The sequence below is a fragment of the Cololabis saira genome, chromosome 11 (genome assembly GCF_033807715.1).
Source record: "Cololabis saira isolate AMF1-May2022 chromosome 11, fColSai1.1, whole genome shotgun sequence".
NCBI lineage: Eukaryota > Metazoa > Chordata > Actinopteri > Beloniformes > Belonidae > Cololabis > Cololabis saira.
In genome coordinates this window covers 2,184,080-2,200,568 of record NC_084597.1, presented here as the reverse complement: position 1 = coordinate 2,200,568, position 16,489 = coordinate 2,184,080, and the positions used below count along the sequence as shown (strand labels likewise).

The following is a 16,489-nucleotide window of genomic DNA, read 5'->3' as shown; positions in this document are numbered from 1 at the left end:
AAAACATATACAAATATGTTGTAACTTTAGCTTGTATAGTTATAATAAAACATTGTTTTGACTCAGTTTGTCCCATGAATTGTCACTATAATCCGATGAACGTGCAACTGGGATTTTAAGATCCATCACTATCATCTGATGTACAAATATACAACTTGGATTTTAAGATGTGTAATGCATTTTTAAATTTTTCGGTGAACTATGTAGAATATAATAATCGGGATATCGCATAATCGGGATATCGCAATGTGTATCGTATCGTGGCTCAAGTATCGTGTAGGGCTGCAACGATTCGTTGACGTTGTCGCCAGACGTGTTTTTCCAACGGAGTGAGGCGTCTCACTTCAATACAATCTCTCCCGAGAGTCGCGCATGCGCGCTAGCGTCTCTGCCGAGCGGTAGCGGGTAAACAATAATGACGGCGTCCCGTCCTGTAGCTGCTGCACGTAACAAAACTTCTAAAGTTTTTGAGCCTTTTAGCCTCGATACGGTAAATAAAAAGATACTAGCAAGGTTTGCAAAGCAGACCTTGCTCATCACGGGAGCACTTTGGTAATGCACAAGCATTTGAAGAGAAAGCACGTCGGGTCTGGGTGACGAGTTTCAACAAATGATACACCAGTTCAACCCAGAGAACGTCCTGCCGTCCAGAACCGATTTCACCCACTTGATACAGAAAAAATATGAGAGGTTTTATTTTATTTTTTATATAACACATTTGCCTGTTCTTAAAAAATGAAAAATAATGGACAGAGGTTTATTTATTCATGGTTTATGTCTAACTGATCACTGTGCCTGTCCTTGGTCTTAAACAGGACATTTTATTAACTTTTTGTATGAACAGCGGCAAAGTTGAATAAAATATCTACAGGACTGTCTCAGAAAATTTGAATATTGTGTTTATTTCTTTATTGTAATGCAATTAAAACAACAAAAATGTCATACATTCTGGATTCATTATTATTATTAATAATAATAATAATAATAATAATAATAATAATAATAATAATAATAATAATAATAATAATAATAATAATAATAATGAATTTAATTTATAATGCACTTTCCATTCGGAAATCTCAAAGTGCTTACAAGAAAAAAAAAAACATTCAGATCATTATTCATTCATTCATTCATTCATTATCTATACCCGCTTTATCCCTTGCGGGGTCACGGGGGTCTGCTGGAGCCTATCCCAGCTCATTTCAGGTGAGAGGCAGGAGTTACACCCTGGACAGGTCACCAGTCCATCACAGGGCCACTTATCATTACATCATCACAAATCAACTGAAATATTTCAAGCCTTTTATTATTTTAATATTGCTGTTATGGTTTACAGTTTAAGATTAAGATTCCCAGAATATTTTAATTTTTTGAGATAGGATATTTGAGTTTTCTTAAGCTGTAAGCCATGATCAGCAATATTAAAATAATAAAAGGCTTGTAATATTTCAGTTGATTTGTAATGAATCCAGAATGGATGATATTTTTGCATTACAGAAAATAAAGGATTTTATCACAATATTCTAGTTTTCTGAGACAGTCCTGTATTTTTCATTGAAGTTCCATCTTTCTCGTGTTTATTATCATTTGCCACATAATTAAAGCGACATACTAAATTTAAGAAAAAATTACTAATTATCCGATTAGTCGACTAATCGTTTCAATAGTCGGTGACTAGTCGACTATTAAAATAGTTGTTAGTTGCAGCCCTAGTATCGTGATGCGTATCGTATCGTGAGGTCCTTCCCAATACCCACCCCTACTCTCAGTAGGGATTCAGGAACAAAAGCACGACCTGAACTTGATCTCCTCGAGGGTAAACGATGCATTAGATAAAGGTGAATATGGCGTTGGTGTTTCCTCTCTAAGGCCTTTAATACCATCAATCAGAACATACTGATTAATACATTGACCCACTACCGGATCAGAGGCTCAGCTCTTAAATGGTTCACTAGTTACCTTTCTCAGAGACAACAATATGTACAAATCCATGACAACAAATATCAATAAACAGGAATCCAGCAGAAACTGTAAGTGGAGCGGCCATTACTGCGGCGGCGGCTCCTGCCAGGCTCTTCATGGATCTGTATTTCAGCGCTTTTGAATGAAAGGGTCCCCCTTGTGCCAGACCGTACGGATTACAGAGATTTCCTGGGCGTGAACGAGGACCAAGGTGTTCCCAGAGGTGGAAACAAAACATCCACAGAAAGGACTTGGTCCCAAATGAAAACAGTACGGTCAATACGGTCAAAGCCCTTCAATCAGAGACCTGGAATTGAGGTTTTTTTTGGTCATCGGACGCGATCAATAAAATATTCTTGGATACCTAAAATAAAACAAAGCATAAACAGGTGTTGTTTTTTTTAATCACGTAGCCTTTCCATAAAGATTCAATGTCGCGCTGCTAGCTTGCTAACATCAGCACACGTAGCGTATGCTATATTACAGTGTTTAATCATACACTCCCTTATCTCCCTATTTCTTTATTCTTTCCTGCTTATCGCTCAAACCAGGGCTGGGCGATATATCGAGATTTTATTATATATCGATATATTTTCAAACGCGATATGGTAAGAGACAATATCGTTTATATCGATTTATTAATTTTTTTTTTTTTTATGATTTTGATATAGCTTATTTGTGACAAATTGACTTGAATGTTTTATTTGAGATTGTCACAAATGTTTTGTTATTTGCACAACTGTCAACCTCAGTGGAAAAGTCTGCCTGTTACTGTCTACATTGTATTAATTGCAGTGTATTTTAATTTAATTGTTATGCAGGAAAGGGATATTTGTTTTATTTTATTCAAGAAGCATTTTTATTCTATATATGCAGGCAGTTTATTTTTATTTCATTTGTTTTATACATTTTGATATTGTGCAGACCTCTGTTAATAAAGGAACCTGTGTGACATTTGGCACGAGGCTTTGTATTAAAACTGACTGTTTTTTTAAGGGTTTGCCTCAGAAAAAAATGAAGCTAACAGAGATGCTAACAGAGATGCTAACAGAGATGCTAACAGAGATGCTATGCTATAATGCTTTGGGGGAAACCCCAATTATGGCACAGAAAAAATATGGATATATATCGAGTATCAACATTCAGCTAGAAAATATCGAGATATGACTTTTGGTCCATATGGCCCAGCCCTAAATGAACATCAGCATTAATTTAAGATACTTTCATTAGTTATGGGAGGACTGTCTAACATCATCAATCCAGCTATAATGATGCTGTAAAGCGTCAGGTTACAATAACAGCATCATGATTGATTGACACCTGTCACCGCAGCAATGGCGGCACACACAAACCGGTCGCCGGATTCGTGTATAGACACATCAAATATGAGGTTCCTCAGGGTTCTATTTTGGGGCCATTGCTCTTTATTATTTATATAAATTATCTATGGTCAACTGCTCAAAGGTCTTCCAAAAAAATCATTTTTGCTGATTGTTCGGTAACCGAAATTGTTCGGCCGAAAATGGCAAAAAAACACTTTGGGTGTTCGGTGGAATAAGTGGGGAAAAAACGAACAATTAATAACGGCGTTGTAAAATAAGGAAATAAGCTGGCCGTTCCCGTACCGTAACGTTGCGCATTACATAAATCGTTGGCCAACCAAAAAGTAACCACATAAGAATTTACCAACATTCACCAGGAGGTGGAACCAAAACAACATAATGCTGGAAATTAAAAAATGTTCAGTTTTTTATGTTCAATAAATATTTTCTACCTTGTAATTTTGTAAAAGATTTTTTTCTTTGAAAAGCCTAAATCAAATGTATTTGATTTATGCAATGGTGAAAAAAATTGGCAAAATAAATGAAAAACTGCTGAAGAACCATGTTCAGTATTGTTCGGTATTCGGCCAATTGTTTATTATTATTTTCGGTTTCAATTTCGGCCACAAATTTTCATTTCGGTGCATCACTAGTTTTTATATCACATAACAACATTCATGAACTCCAAGACCTCCTTAACAATGAGCTCTCTAAGGTGGACATTTGGTTTAAAGTAAATACATTCTCTCTTAATATTAAGAAAATTAATTATATATTATTTTGTTCCAATAAAAAACGAATAAATATGGAAAATTTGGCCTTTCAGATCGTAATAAATGATGAAGAAATAAAGAGAGTAAACTCTAAAAAGTTCCTCGGGGTCGTCATTGACGACTGTCTAAACTTTAAATGTCATAAAGATCAACGATGTGGAAAAACTATCTAAATATGTCGGTGTGTTTTTCAAACTGAGACACTGATTCCACGCTCTGCCCTTCTCACTCTTTATAAAACTTTGTTTTAACCTCATTTAAATTACTGTAATATTATTTGGTGTAATAGTTATCCTAGTCATCTAAAAGAAAATTCAAAGTTTTACAAAAAAAAATTATCCGTGCATCTCCTGGACTGAATTTAATTCCCCTACTCCCACCTGTTTGCCCACTATGGTATTCTTACTATGGTACTATGGTATTCTTACTATGGTACTATGGTATTCTTACTATGGTACTATGGTACTATGGTATTCTTACTATGGTACTATGGTATTCTTCACCTCAAAGAATAGAACTACTTCCATAATGTGTGTATAATATATCAGGTGGTCTCAGGTTTGAATCCCAGACTAACTAAACTCATCCCAATCTCCGTTGGTCCCCAGCACACCCACAAAACTAGACATAAACACCTTATTATAGGAAAACAACGTAAACTTTTTATTCAGAACTGTCCCTTTTTCTTTTCTTTTCTTTTCTTTTCTTTTCCTTTTCTTTTCTCTCTCTACCTCAAACTGCTGCACCTTAAATGTTTATACTGTTTATTCTGTATCATAGAAATTCCACATCTGTTTTTATCGTTTATTTTATTTTATCACCAAAGAGCGAAATTACCGGAGTCAAAGTCCTTGTTGGACAATGTTCGAACCTGGAAAACCAATAAAGATGATTCTGATCTGGAATGAGTTGAATGATTAAAGCCTTAAAAAGTCACATCTCCAGATTCAAACGCCAGTTAAAGAATCAATTGTTAAGCTCATATCTATGTATATACATTTATATATATATATATATATATATATATATATATATATATATATATATATATATATATATATATATATATATATATATGAATATATATATATATATATATATATATATATATATATATATATATATATATATATATATATATATATATATATTCATATATATATATTGATATATATATACATATATATATATATATATATATATATATATATATATATATATATATATATATATATATATATATATATATATATTTATATATAAATGTAACTCCGGGATCACAAAATGTTTAATGTTAAGTGTTTGTAATGTGATATGTTTAATGTTAAGTGTTTGTAATGTGATATGTTTAATGTTAAGTGTTTGTAATGTGATATGTTTAATGTTAAGTGTTTGTAATGTGATATGTTTAATGTTAAGTGTTTGTAATGTGATATGTTTAATGTTAAGTGTTTGTAATGTGATATGTTGTAATGTTACGTTCACGATAAACCGTCAAAAAAATTCTCCACGATAAGAATTTGTATCTCACGGTAAAAATGAGGAAGGAAGGAAGGAAAGAAATAAATGAGCCTGAAGAAAGAAAGAAAGAAAGAAAGAAAGAAAGAAAGAAAGAAAGAAAGAAAGAAAGAAAGAAAGAAAGAAGAAAGAAAGAAAGAAAGAAAGAAAGAAAGAAAGAAAGAAAGAAAGAAAGAAAGAAAGAAAGAAAGAAAGAAAGAAGGATAAATTCCCGTTGATACGTGTTTGTGTAACAAACATGGCGGATCTGAGAGCGAGGAGTCATTCCAGTTTTACAGGTGTAACTCATTTAATTGGTTTTTATTAATTCCATTTTATTGGTTTTAGTATTTAGTATCTTTTAGAGCAGATTTATAGTTACAAAGGTGGAGTTGAATTGGTATTTTTTTTATCGTTATCGGGATAAATGCCAGATATTATCGTGATACATGTTTTAATCCATACCGCCCATCCCTAGACACACGCACACACACACTATATATATATATATATATATATATATATATATATATATATATATATATATATATATATATATATATATATATATATATATATATATATATATATATATATATATATATATATATATATATATATATATATATATGTATATATATGTATGTGGGTGAATGTATGCACGTGTGTAAATATGAACATCTTTATGCTGTTAAGCCGAGATAAGCCAGTTTGAGCAACATTTATTTATTTTTCTTATTTATTTATTTACTTTTCGTTACGTTTCTTTCTTTCTCTAAAACTTGTGATACATAACACCGATTTTGGTCATATTGCTTGTGATGTGTTCATGGTCATCCAGACTATATATCACAAGAGAGTAATTATTATAAAATCATATTATGGGCTGATTTAATGTGGTTTAATGAATTCAACACCCATAAAACTTGTGATGTGTGGTTTGAAAACAAAAAAAAAAGTTTTATGGGTGTTGAATTCATTAAACCACATTAAATCAGCCCATATATATGATTTCTTATATGATTTTTTAATAATTACTGTTTTGTGATATATAGTCCAGATGACCATGAACACATCACAAGTGGTTTGACCAAAATCAGTGTTATGTATCACACGTTTTATGGGTGTTAATGTCGAATATCCAATATCAAACCAATTGAACCGCGGTTCAGTCTACACCTTTGTACTATTGACTTCTACAACGTGACCAAATAAACATATCAAATCAAATCTATACACACACACATTATATACATGTATACACATATTATATATATATATATATATATATATATATATATATATATATATATATATATATATATATATATATATATATATATATATATATATGCATTTCTAATATAAAGTATATATCATATATATCATATATTAAAACGTGTTTTTAACCCGCAGTGTTTTTTTCAGGGTTGCTTTTCTCAACACGACACCTGCTGCAGCTTTAACACTAAAAACACGCTCACAAAACCTATATATGCGTTATATAATATATATATGCATATATATGTAATAAATATAATATAATAATATAATAATAATAATCCAACCTGTCTCGTCCTTCAGGCCCTGCAGTCTCTCAGTTCTGAGCCGAACACGGACACTTAAATACACATAAATACACATGAATAACACGTAAATAACACAAATAACCCGGAATCTTCATAAAAACACCAACATGCTTCCAATCCGGTTCCAATACACGGGGAAAAGATTAAAGAATAAGAAGAATGTTGAACTGAAACGAGCAGCGGCAGCAGGAAGTGACAGGTGAACGCGGCGACGAGCTTTGACTGACAGGTGTGTCGGCCAATCACGGGGCTCGGATCCGCCGGCTCGGCCAATCAGAGAAGAGCTCCGAGGCGCAGGTGCGTGACGTGAGGAGACTTCAAGACTCCGCAGATCTTTATCTCTTTATTTATTACAACTATTATTTATAACAACAGTTTATTCTTCAAATATTATTAAAAAAGATAATTCTATCATATTTCAGTTTGTATGGGAGAAATAAAAGCCATTACACTAAAAACTCCAAATCTTACCAGGAATATTTGTCTTATTTCTAGTTAAAATGTCTCATTTTTAGTCAAAATAAATCTCATTACACTTAAAACAAGAGTCTTTCTTTCTTTCTTTCTTTCTTTCTTTCTTTCTTTCTTTCTTTCTTTCTTTCTTTCTTTCTTTCTTTCTTTCTTTCTTTCTTTCTTTCTTTCTTCCTTTCTTAAATTCTCTTTTTCTTCCTTCTTTTTTCTCTTTTTTTCTTTCTTTCTTTTTTCTCTTTCCTTTTTCTTTCTTTCTTTCTTAAATTCTCTTTTTCTTCCTTCTTTTTTCTTTCTTTCTTTTTTTCTTCCTTCTTTTTTTCTTTCTTTCTTTTTTCTCTTTCTTTCTTTCTTTCTTTCTTTCTTTCTTTCTTTCTTTCTTTCTTTCTTTCTTCTTTCTTTCTTTCTTTCTTTTTTTCTTTCTTTCTTCCTTTTTTCTTTCTTACTTGAAATAAGTAGAAAAATCTGCCAGTGTAACAAGATTTATCTTCTCATTACAAGTAAAAAAATCTTGTTCCACTGGCAGATTTTTCTACTTATTTCAAGTAAAAATCTACTTGAAACAGGTGAAAATGGTTGTTTTTTCCAGTAATGAGTCTTGTTTTAAGTGTAATGAGATTTTTCTGACTAAAAATGAGACATTTTAACTAGAAATAAGACAAATATTCCTGTAATATTTGGAGTTTTTGCAGCGTGGAGAATATTCTTCAGGAAGAAACAGATTATTTAGAAACAGTTCATTCCAGTTCATTCAGGAATCGAGTCCCCGGTTCCTCTTGGTCTGTTTTCCTCTTTCCCATCATGCATTTCTCCGGTGATTACTGTGTAATTTCTCCTTCCTGTTGCCGTCGGCAACAACTCGTGTCATACATGGAATTGCAAGTGTCATACATGGAATTAGAAAATAAAAGTGTCATGAAATGTAATCCGTAAAGGAGGCATTTCAAACTAAAAGTCTCAAGTAATATGTAAACAAGGCATTTCAAAATAAAAGTGTCATTAAATGTAATCCGTAAAGGAGGCATTTCAAAATAAAAGTGTCATACATGCAATTACAAAATAAAAGTGTTGTGAAATGTAATGAGGCATTTCAAAATAAAAGTGTCATGAAATGTAATCCTTAAAGGAGGCATTTCAAAATAAAAGTGTCATACATGCAATTACAAAATAAAAGTGTCATGAAATGTAATGAGGCATTTCAAAATAAAAGTGTCATGAAATGTAATCCGAAAAGGAGGCATTTCAAAATAAAAGTCTCAAGTAATATGTAAACGAGGCATTTCAAAATAAAAGTCTCAAGTAATATGTAAACAAGGCATTTCAAAATAAAAGTGTCATGAAATGTAATCCGTAAAGGAGGCATTTCAAAATAAAATGATCATACATGGAATTACAAAATAAAAGTGTTGTGAAATGTAATATGTAAACAAGGCATTTCAAAATAAAAGTGTCATGAAATGTAATCCGTAAAGGAGGCATTTCAAAATAAAAGTGTCATACATGCAATTACAAAATAAAAGTGTCATGAAATGTAATGAGGCATTTCAAAATAAAAGTGTCATGAAATGTAATCCGAAAAGGAGGCATTTCAAAATAAAAGTCTAAAGTAATAAGTAAACGAGGCATTTCAAAATAAAAGTGTCAAGTAATATGTAAACAAGGCATTTCAAAATAAAAGTGTCATGAAATGTAATCCGTAAAGGAGGCATTTCAAAATAAAATTTTCATACATGGAATTACAAAATAAGTGTTGGGAAATGTAATATGTAAACAAGGAATTTCAAAATAAAAGTTTCATACATGGAATTACAAAATAAAAGTGTTGGGAAATGTAATATGTAAACAAGGCATTTCAAAATAAAAGTGTCATACATGGAATTACAAAATAAAATTGTCATGTAATTACTTTTCCTCCAAAACACAAACGAGACAAACGTGTCGTTTTTGTATCAAAACTTTATTTATGAAACAGAAAGAATCGAAGCTCGATTGAAAGAACATTTCTATAAAAAGGAGGGACTTTTCTACAGCGTCGTCCTCAGGGTCCTAGCGTCCTTCAGTTTCCCGCCGAAGTCAACGTTACCGGCGCGGTGGGGGACGGAGCTGAGGATTCTGGGAAAAAAATCTCAATACTGACTTTTTTCAAAAACGTAAAAGCCAAAAAATGATTTAAGGAAGATTCTTTTTTCATTTCTACAAAAAAAATAAAAGAATTCTTTTGAACTTTTGAATTTTGACTTTAATCTCAGAATTCTTTGAGAAACCTAATACAAAAAAATATTTTTCAAATGTTTTCTTCTTTCTTTTTTCTCAGAATTTTTTTTCCCCAAAATTCTAGGAAAAAATTCAGAATTGTGATGTTTTTTAGACATAAACAAAAAATGTAGGGAGGATTTTTTGTCATTTCAACAAAAAAGTGAAAAAAATCCTTTTCTTTCCGTTTCTCAGAAAAGTCAGAAATTTGATTTTTTTTCTCAGAATTTAAATAATATAAAATAAAAATAATTTTAAATTACAAAATAAATAAGTAAATAAATACGTAAATAAATAAATGAATAAATAAATAAATAAATAAATAAATAAATAAATAAATAAATAAATAAATAAATAAATAAATAAATAAATAAATAATATTTTAAGGTTGAATCTTTTGAGGTCAAATTTTTTAAGGTCGAATTTTTTAAGGTTCAATTATTTAAGGTTGAATTTTTAAGGTTACATTTTTTTAAGATTCAATTTTTTGCGGGTGAATGTTCTAAGTTAAAGTTTTTTAAGGTGGAATTGTTTTAAGGTTGAATCTTTTTAGGTCGAATTTTTTAAAGCAGAATTTTTTGCTGTTGAATATTTTAAGGTGGAATTTTTCAAGGTTGATCTTTATTAAAAATTCCACCTTAAAAATTCCACCTTAATAAATTGAACTTTAAAAAATTCGACCTTAAAAAATTTGACCTCAAAAGATTCAACCTTAAAAAATTCCATCGCAAAAAATAATTAAATAAAATTTAAATTAAATTAACACATGAATGAAAGGATGAAAAGAGGATTTCTGCAGCAGAATAAAAATAAATAATAAAAAATAATAAAGACCATCAGAGGTTTTTTCACAGTGTTTCACCTAAAAAAACAACAAGTTCATCACAGCTTCAGTTACACGCGTGTCGTTGCTTTGCATTCTGGGTTAAAAAAAAACAGCTTTGAAAAAAAAACAGAATGTAAAAATAGACTTTTTTGTGGAATCTGCTTTTATTTGTCTATTTTTTTATCTCGCTTTTTATCGTCTTTTCGTATAAAAACAGAAAACTCTCGAGTGAAGAAGTCGCGTTTGTTTTTCTTCGTAGTTTAGCTAGCGTAGCGAGGTAATGCGTGTTTTTTAAATCGTAAAAAAAAACGTGGCTCAAAGATCCAATCGGAAGCTCGATAACTCGAAATGGGCGGGAACTTTTTACTCCTGTCAATGAAAGAGTCACATCCTTTGCTCACGACTTTTGCTAATGACCGTCGCTAACATCTAATGCTAACAACTTTCTCTATCATCTGTTGCTAACAACTTTTGCTAACAACTGTCGCTAACGTCTTCCACTAACAACCGTCGCTTACATCTTTTGCTCACTTTTGCTAACGACCATTGCTAACATCTTTTGCTTACAACTGTCGCTAACGTCTTTTGCTAACGACTTTTGCAAATGACTTTTGCTAACGACTGTCGCTAACATTTTTTGCTAGTGACTTTTGCTAACAACTGTCGCTAACATCTTTTGCTAGTGACTTTTGCTAACGACTGTCACTAACATCTTTAGCTAACAACTGCCGCTAATGTTTGTCGCTTACGTCTGGCGCTAACATTTGTTGCTAACGACAGTCGCTAACATTTGTTGCTAACGACCGTCGCTAACATCTATTGCTAACATCTTTTGCTTTATCAGTGGTTGCCAAGGCGATTTACGATGTAAAAAAAGGGGTGGAGCTAAGACCACTGGATGACTCCGCCCCTTCAAAAGCAGATACTACAAATCTGTAAACACATTATTTTCCTCAAGAATCAACTTTTGTTAAAATAAATAAAAAAACTAAACAAAAAAAGGCTGTTTCCTATAGCCCCGCCCCCTTTCATTATGGCACATATTTGTAAAAAAAAATGAGGAAAAGTCACAAGACGGAGACGAGGGATTTGGCATCGACCGGAGTCGTGGAGTCCTGCCCTCCGATTGGCCGAGGTTCTGTGATGTCACAGACCTTGAATGTTCCTCTCACAGCTTTATTTATTTATTATTATTATTTTTTTTTTAAAGAGTTTCCCCCCCCCCGACGTTTCCGGATCTTTCCGGAGTGGAGAGAAAAAGGGAAGATGGAGGTCGGATGATGTCACATGGTGATGTCACAAAGCCGAAAAAAGACCAAAAAAAATCAAACCAAATTGTTTCCCGCCAAATCCTCGAGCCGCCGAATAAAAAGAGCGTCCTGTGAATCTGACGCTAACGCTAACCGTCTCTATCGCCATCGTGACATGTCGCTAACGCGCTAAAATCTTCTGCCGGTCGCTAACTTCCGTTAATGTTTGTCGCTAACAACTTTTGCTAACGACTGTCACTATCTGTCGCTAAAATCTAATGCTAACAAATTTTGCTAACGACTGTCGCTAACATCATTTGCTAACAACTGTCGCTAACGACTGTTGCTAACATCTAATGCTAACAACTTTTGCTAACGACTGTCGCTATCTGTCGCTAACATATTTTGCTAACGACTGTCACTAACATTTAATGCTAACAACTTTTGCTATCATCTGTTGCTAACAACTGTTGCTAACGTCTTCCACTAAAGACTGCCGCTAACATTGTTTGTTAGCGACTTTAGCTAACGACTGTCACTAACATCTATCGCTAACATCTGTCGCTAACATCTTTTGCTTACGACATTTGCTAACGACCGTAGCTAACATCTATCTTACAGCTAACATCTTCCACTAACGACTGGCGCCAACAAGTCGTTAGCAACAAATGTTAGCGACAGTCGTTAGTGGAAGACGTTAGCGACAATTGTTAGGAAAAGATGATAGCAAAAGTTGTTAGCATTAGATGTTAGCAACAGTCGTTCGCAAAAGATGTTAGCAACAGATTCAAGCAAAAATCTGTTAGCATTAGATGTTTATGCGACAGATAGCGACAGTCGTTAGCACGTCGCCGACGTTTTTTACGACAGTCATTCGCAAATGTAATTAGCAAAAGTCGTTAGCGACAAACATCGGCGGAAGACATTGGCAGCGGTTAGCGGTTAGCGGGCGAGGGGCAAATAAATACCAGGAGCAGAAGAAGAAGAAGGATCTCAGTCTCGTCGTCGTGGATAAGCCCCGCCCCCCGACTCAGCCGAGGGGGAGGAGCTACGACTTTGCTAGTTTTTTGTCAAAGAGTTTCGGAAAAGAATCTACAAGTGTTCAAGTTTGTTTGAAGCCCGGTTCCGGCCCCGCCCACTTTGGCTGGGATTGGAGGGTTTCCAGGGAGGGGGCGTGGCCAGGGGTTAGAAGGCAGAGCCGGTGATGGCGTTGAGTTGCTTCATTAGCCCCTCCAGGCTAGCCATCTGCTCCGAGAGGTCGTCCTGCTCGTAGATCTGCGGAGGAAATAATATATATTAATAAATATTAATGAACATTAAACATTAATAAATGTTATTTGAGGAAAAAACGAGCAACAAAAAACACCAAAATGTTGTTAAAAAGTTATTAAAATAACCCAAAGAAGTAATAATAATTAAATCCATGGATGTGTTATGATTTTTGCTAACGACTGTCGCTATCTGTCGCTGACATCTAATGCTAACAAATTTTGCCGATATGTTGCTAACGACTGCCACTAACATTTGTTTCTAACGACTGTCGCTAACGACTGTTGCTAACACCTAATGCTAACATTTGTTTCTAACGACTGTCGCTAACATAATTTGCTAACGACTGTTGCTAACGACTGTCGCTAACACCTAATGCTAACATTTGTTTCTAACGACTGTCGCTGACAACTGTCGCTATCATCTAATGCTAACAACTTTTGCTATCATCTGTCGCTAACATCTTTTGCTAACATCTGTAGCTAACGTCTTCCACTAACGACTGCCGCTAACATTTGTTGCTAACGACTGTCACTAACATCCTTTGCTAACGACTGTCACTAACAACTGTCGCTATCATCTAATGCTAACAACTTTTGCTAAAATCTGTCACTAACGACTGCCACTAACATTTGTTGCTAACGACTGTCGCTAACATAATTTGCTACCGACTGTGGCTAACATCTGTAGCTAATGTCTGAAGCTACCGTCTGAAGGTGACGTTTATCCTGAAAAACAGGGCTGAAAGAAAACAACACGAAAAACTAATCCGGAAAAACGATAAAAAAAAACAAAACACGAAAAACAAAAAATTATCCCTAAAAACAGTAAAAAAAAAAAAAAAACATGAAAAAGTGAAAAAATACCCTGAAAAACAGAAACAATTATTCCTAAAACAGTCACAGATCCTAGGGCTGTTCCGACTACAGGATCTTACGTTGGTAGCCGAGTCCTCGCCCGTCTTAAGCCCCGCCTCCTCCGTTAGCTCCGTTAGCTCCGGCGCCGTCGGCACGGAGACGGGCAGCAGCGGCGAGCGAGCTTTTCCCGCCTGGCCGAGCGACGCCGTCTTAGCCGTCGGCTTCGGGAGACTCGAACCTGCAACCCATTTCAGTAAGCACAGTTAGCATGCATACTAGATTTATGTATACTACTAGATTAGTGCATACTAGATTCATGCATATATATATATATATATATATATATATATATATATATATATATATATATATATATATATATATATATATATATATTAGGGGTGTAACGATATTATAGCAGTATTTTTTAACAACCTTGAATGAGGAACATGTGACTGGAAAAAATTGTCTTTTATTTGAAAGACACAAAATACAAAACAATGCTGTGTGTTTGCACTATTGTTACAGTTTGTATAACTGTTTAAGTTTTATTGTTACAGTTTGTAAAACTTTATAACTGTTTAAGTTTTATTGTTACAGTTTGTAATGCTTTATAACTGTTTAAGTTTTAAAGAGAAAGCCAGGCCAAACATTTTCCACAAACTGAACTAAAAGTAATATTTTGCCACAAACTGAATAGTTTCTCTCATGTATGATTTGACTTTTTTCTTTTCCAGAAATTTAACAACTAAAATTAAATAAATAAATAAAAGTAAATAAATACATACAATTTTACATCATAAAAAAGATTGATTCATGCTCACCTTATAAGTGTAAGAGGAGATTTATTTTTGTTAAGAAGGTTATTTCATTATTTTATAAATCTATTCTTTATATTCTGATGTAAATCAGGGACTATAATGACACTAGTCAGTTTATCTGTAGTGATTAGTCTGTTTTAGATTGGGCGGAGTGATACGCCACAGTACGGCACTAGGTGCTGTGTTGATGTTCTAAAATCCTACACTGTTGAGGGACATTAAAGTACACTGGAACTCAGCAGAAGTTTCCCCGTGTTTATCCTACTCACCACCCCAAAAAGGTTTAATTTAATAAGGTAAGGCTTAACTCTACACCAGCCTTACATCAGTAAAAGTTTAATTTAATAAGGCTTAACTCTACACCAGCCTTACATCAGTAAAAGTTCAGAGCTCAAAACCCCCAAGAGTCCCGTGATCGGGACCAAAACGGGACTAGTTTCTTCTTCACCTCCACGACACGTATCGTGACGTTTTTGTATCGCCAAATTTCATGGCACCATATATTGTTACACCCCAAATATATATATATGTGTATATATATATATATATATATATATATATATATACCTATGCAGTATATGCTGAATTGAATTGAACTGAATACTGAAAAAGTACTGAAGTATTTACTGCATACTTCAGTACTTGGTTCCAGCGTCTTCCTTACTTGATATATATATGTGTATATATATATATATATATATATATACATATATATATATATATATATATATATATATATATATATATATATACATATAATATAATATAAAATACATTATATTATATTATATTATAGTACATTATATTATATTATGTTATATTATATTATAGTATAGTATATTATATTATATTATATTATATCATATTATATTATATATATATATATATATATATATATATATATATATATATATATATATATATATATATATATATACATATAATATAATATAATATAAAATACATTATACTATATTATATTATATTATATTATATTATAGTATATTATATTATATTATATTATATTATGTTATATTATATTATATTATAGTATATTATATTATAGTATATTATATTATATTATATCATATTATATTATATTATGTTCTATTATATTATATTATATTATATTCTGTTTAATGTCCAGTTTGTTTTGCTCCTGTGAAGCCCAGCGTTGTTCTTTTACGTTGTTCCAACGGTCGCCAGTAGGGGGCAGCAACCCTCTTCCTCTCCTCTTCTTCTTCCTCTCCTCTTCCTCTCCTCTTCCTCTCCTCTTCTTCTTCCTCTCCTCTTCCTCTCCTCTCCCTCTGCTCTTCAGGTTTTTATACAAGCTAATGGACGTTAACATTAGAGCTAGCCAGTTAGGTTAAGTTAAAGGTTGGTAAACGTTGTAACTGTTTCTTACCTTGCTCTACGCTGACTTTATTAATTCCAGCTTCACCGTCACCACCTTTTTAAAATATTTGTGTAGAGAATCTCTGAGGCCTCTATTTTCTTCTTCTCTTCTTCTCTTCTTTTCTGAGCACCGGACTTGTGCTGACCGGACACTTTGACCATTCTAATGGTTGAATTAAATGATAACATCACATTTTGATCAGC

At 32.8% G+C, this 16,489-nt stretch overlaps 2 protein-coding genes across 3 annotated transcripts in view; both read right to left on the bottom strand.

Moving 5' to 3' along the window:
* The window catches only part of LOC133454515 (ras-specific guanine nucleotide-releasing factor RalGPS1-like), a 42,282-nt gene extending 34,925 nt beyond the window's left edge, over window positions 1-7,357 (bottom strand). The window contains exon 1 of the mRNA XM_061733237.1: window positions 7,126-7,357. The gene's annotated coding sequence lies outside the window, so the exon portion shown is untranslated. The remainder of the gene's footprint in view (window positions 1-7,125) is intronic.
* Window positions 7,358-10,518: 3,161 nt separating this feature from the next.
* dcc (DCC netrin 1 receptor) overlaps window positions 10,519-16,489 on the bottom strand; it is an 83,237-nt gene continuing 77,266 nt past the window's right edge. For both annotated transcript variants that reach the window (XM_061733608.1, XM_061733609.1), the window contains exons 26-27: window positions 14,150-14,307; window positions 10,519-13,218 (exon numbers count right to left, since the gene is read on the bottom strand). In XM_061733608.1, coding sequence (XP_061589592.1) covers window positions 13,129-13,218; window positions 14,150-14,307 — 248 coding nt within the window. In that variant the 3' untranslated portion in view covers window positions 10,519-13,128. The remainder of the gene's footprint in view (window positions 13,219-14,149; window positions 14,308-16,489) is intronic.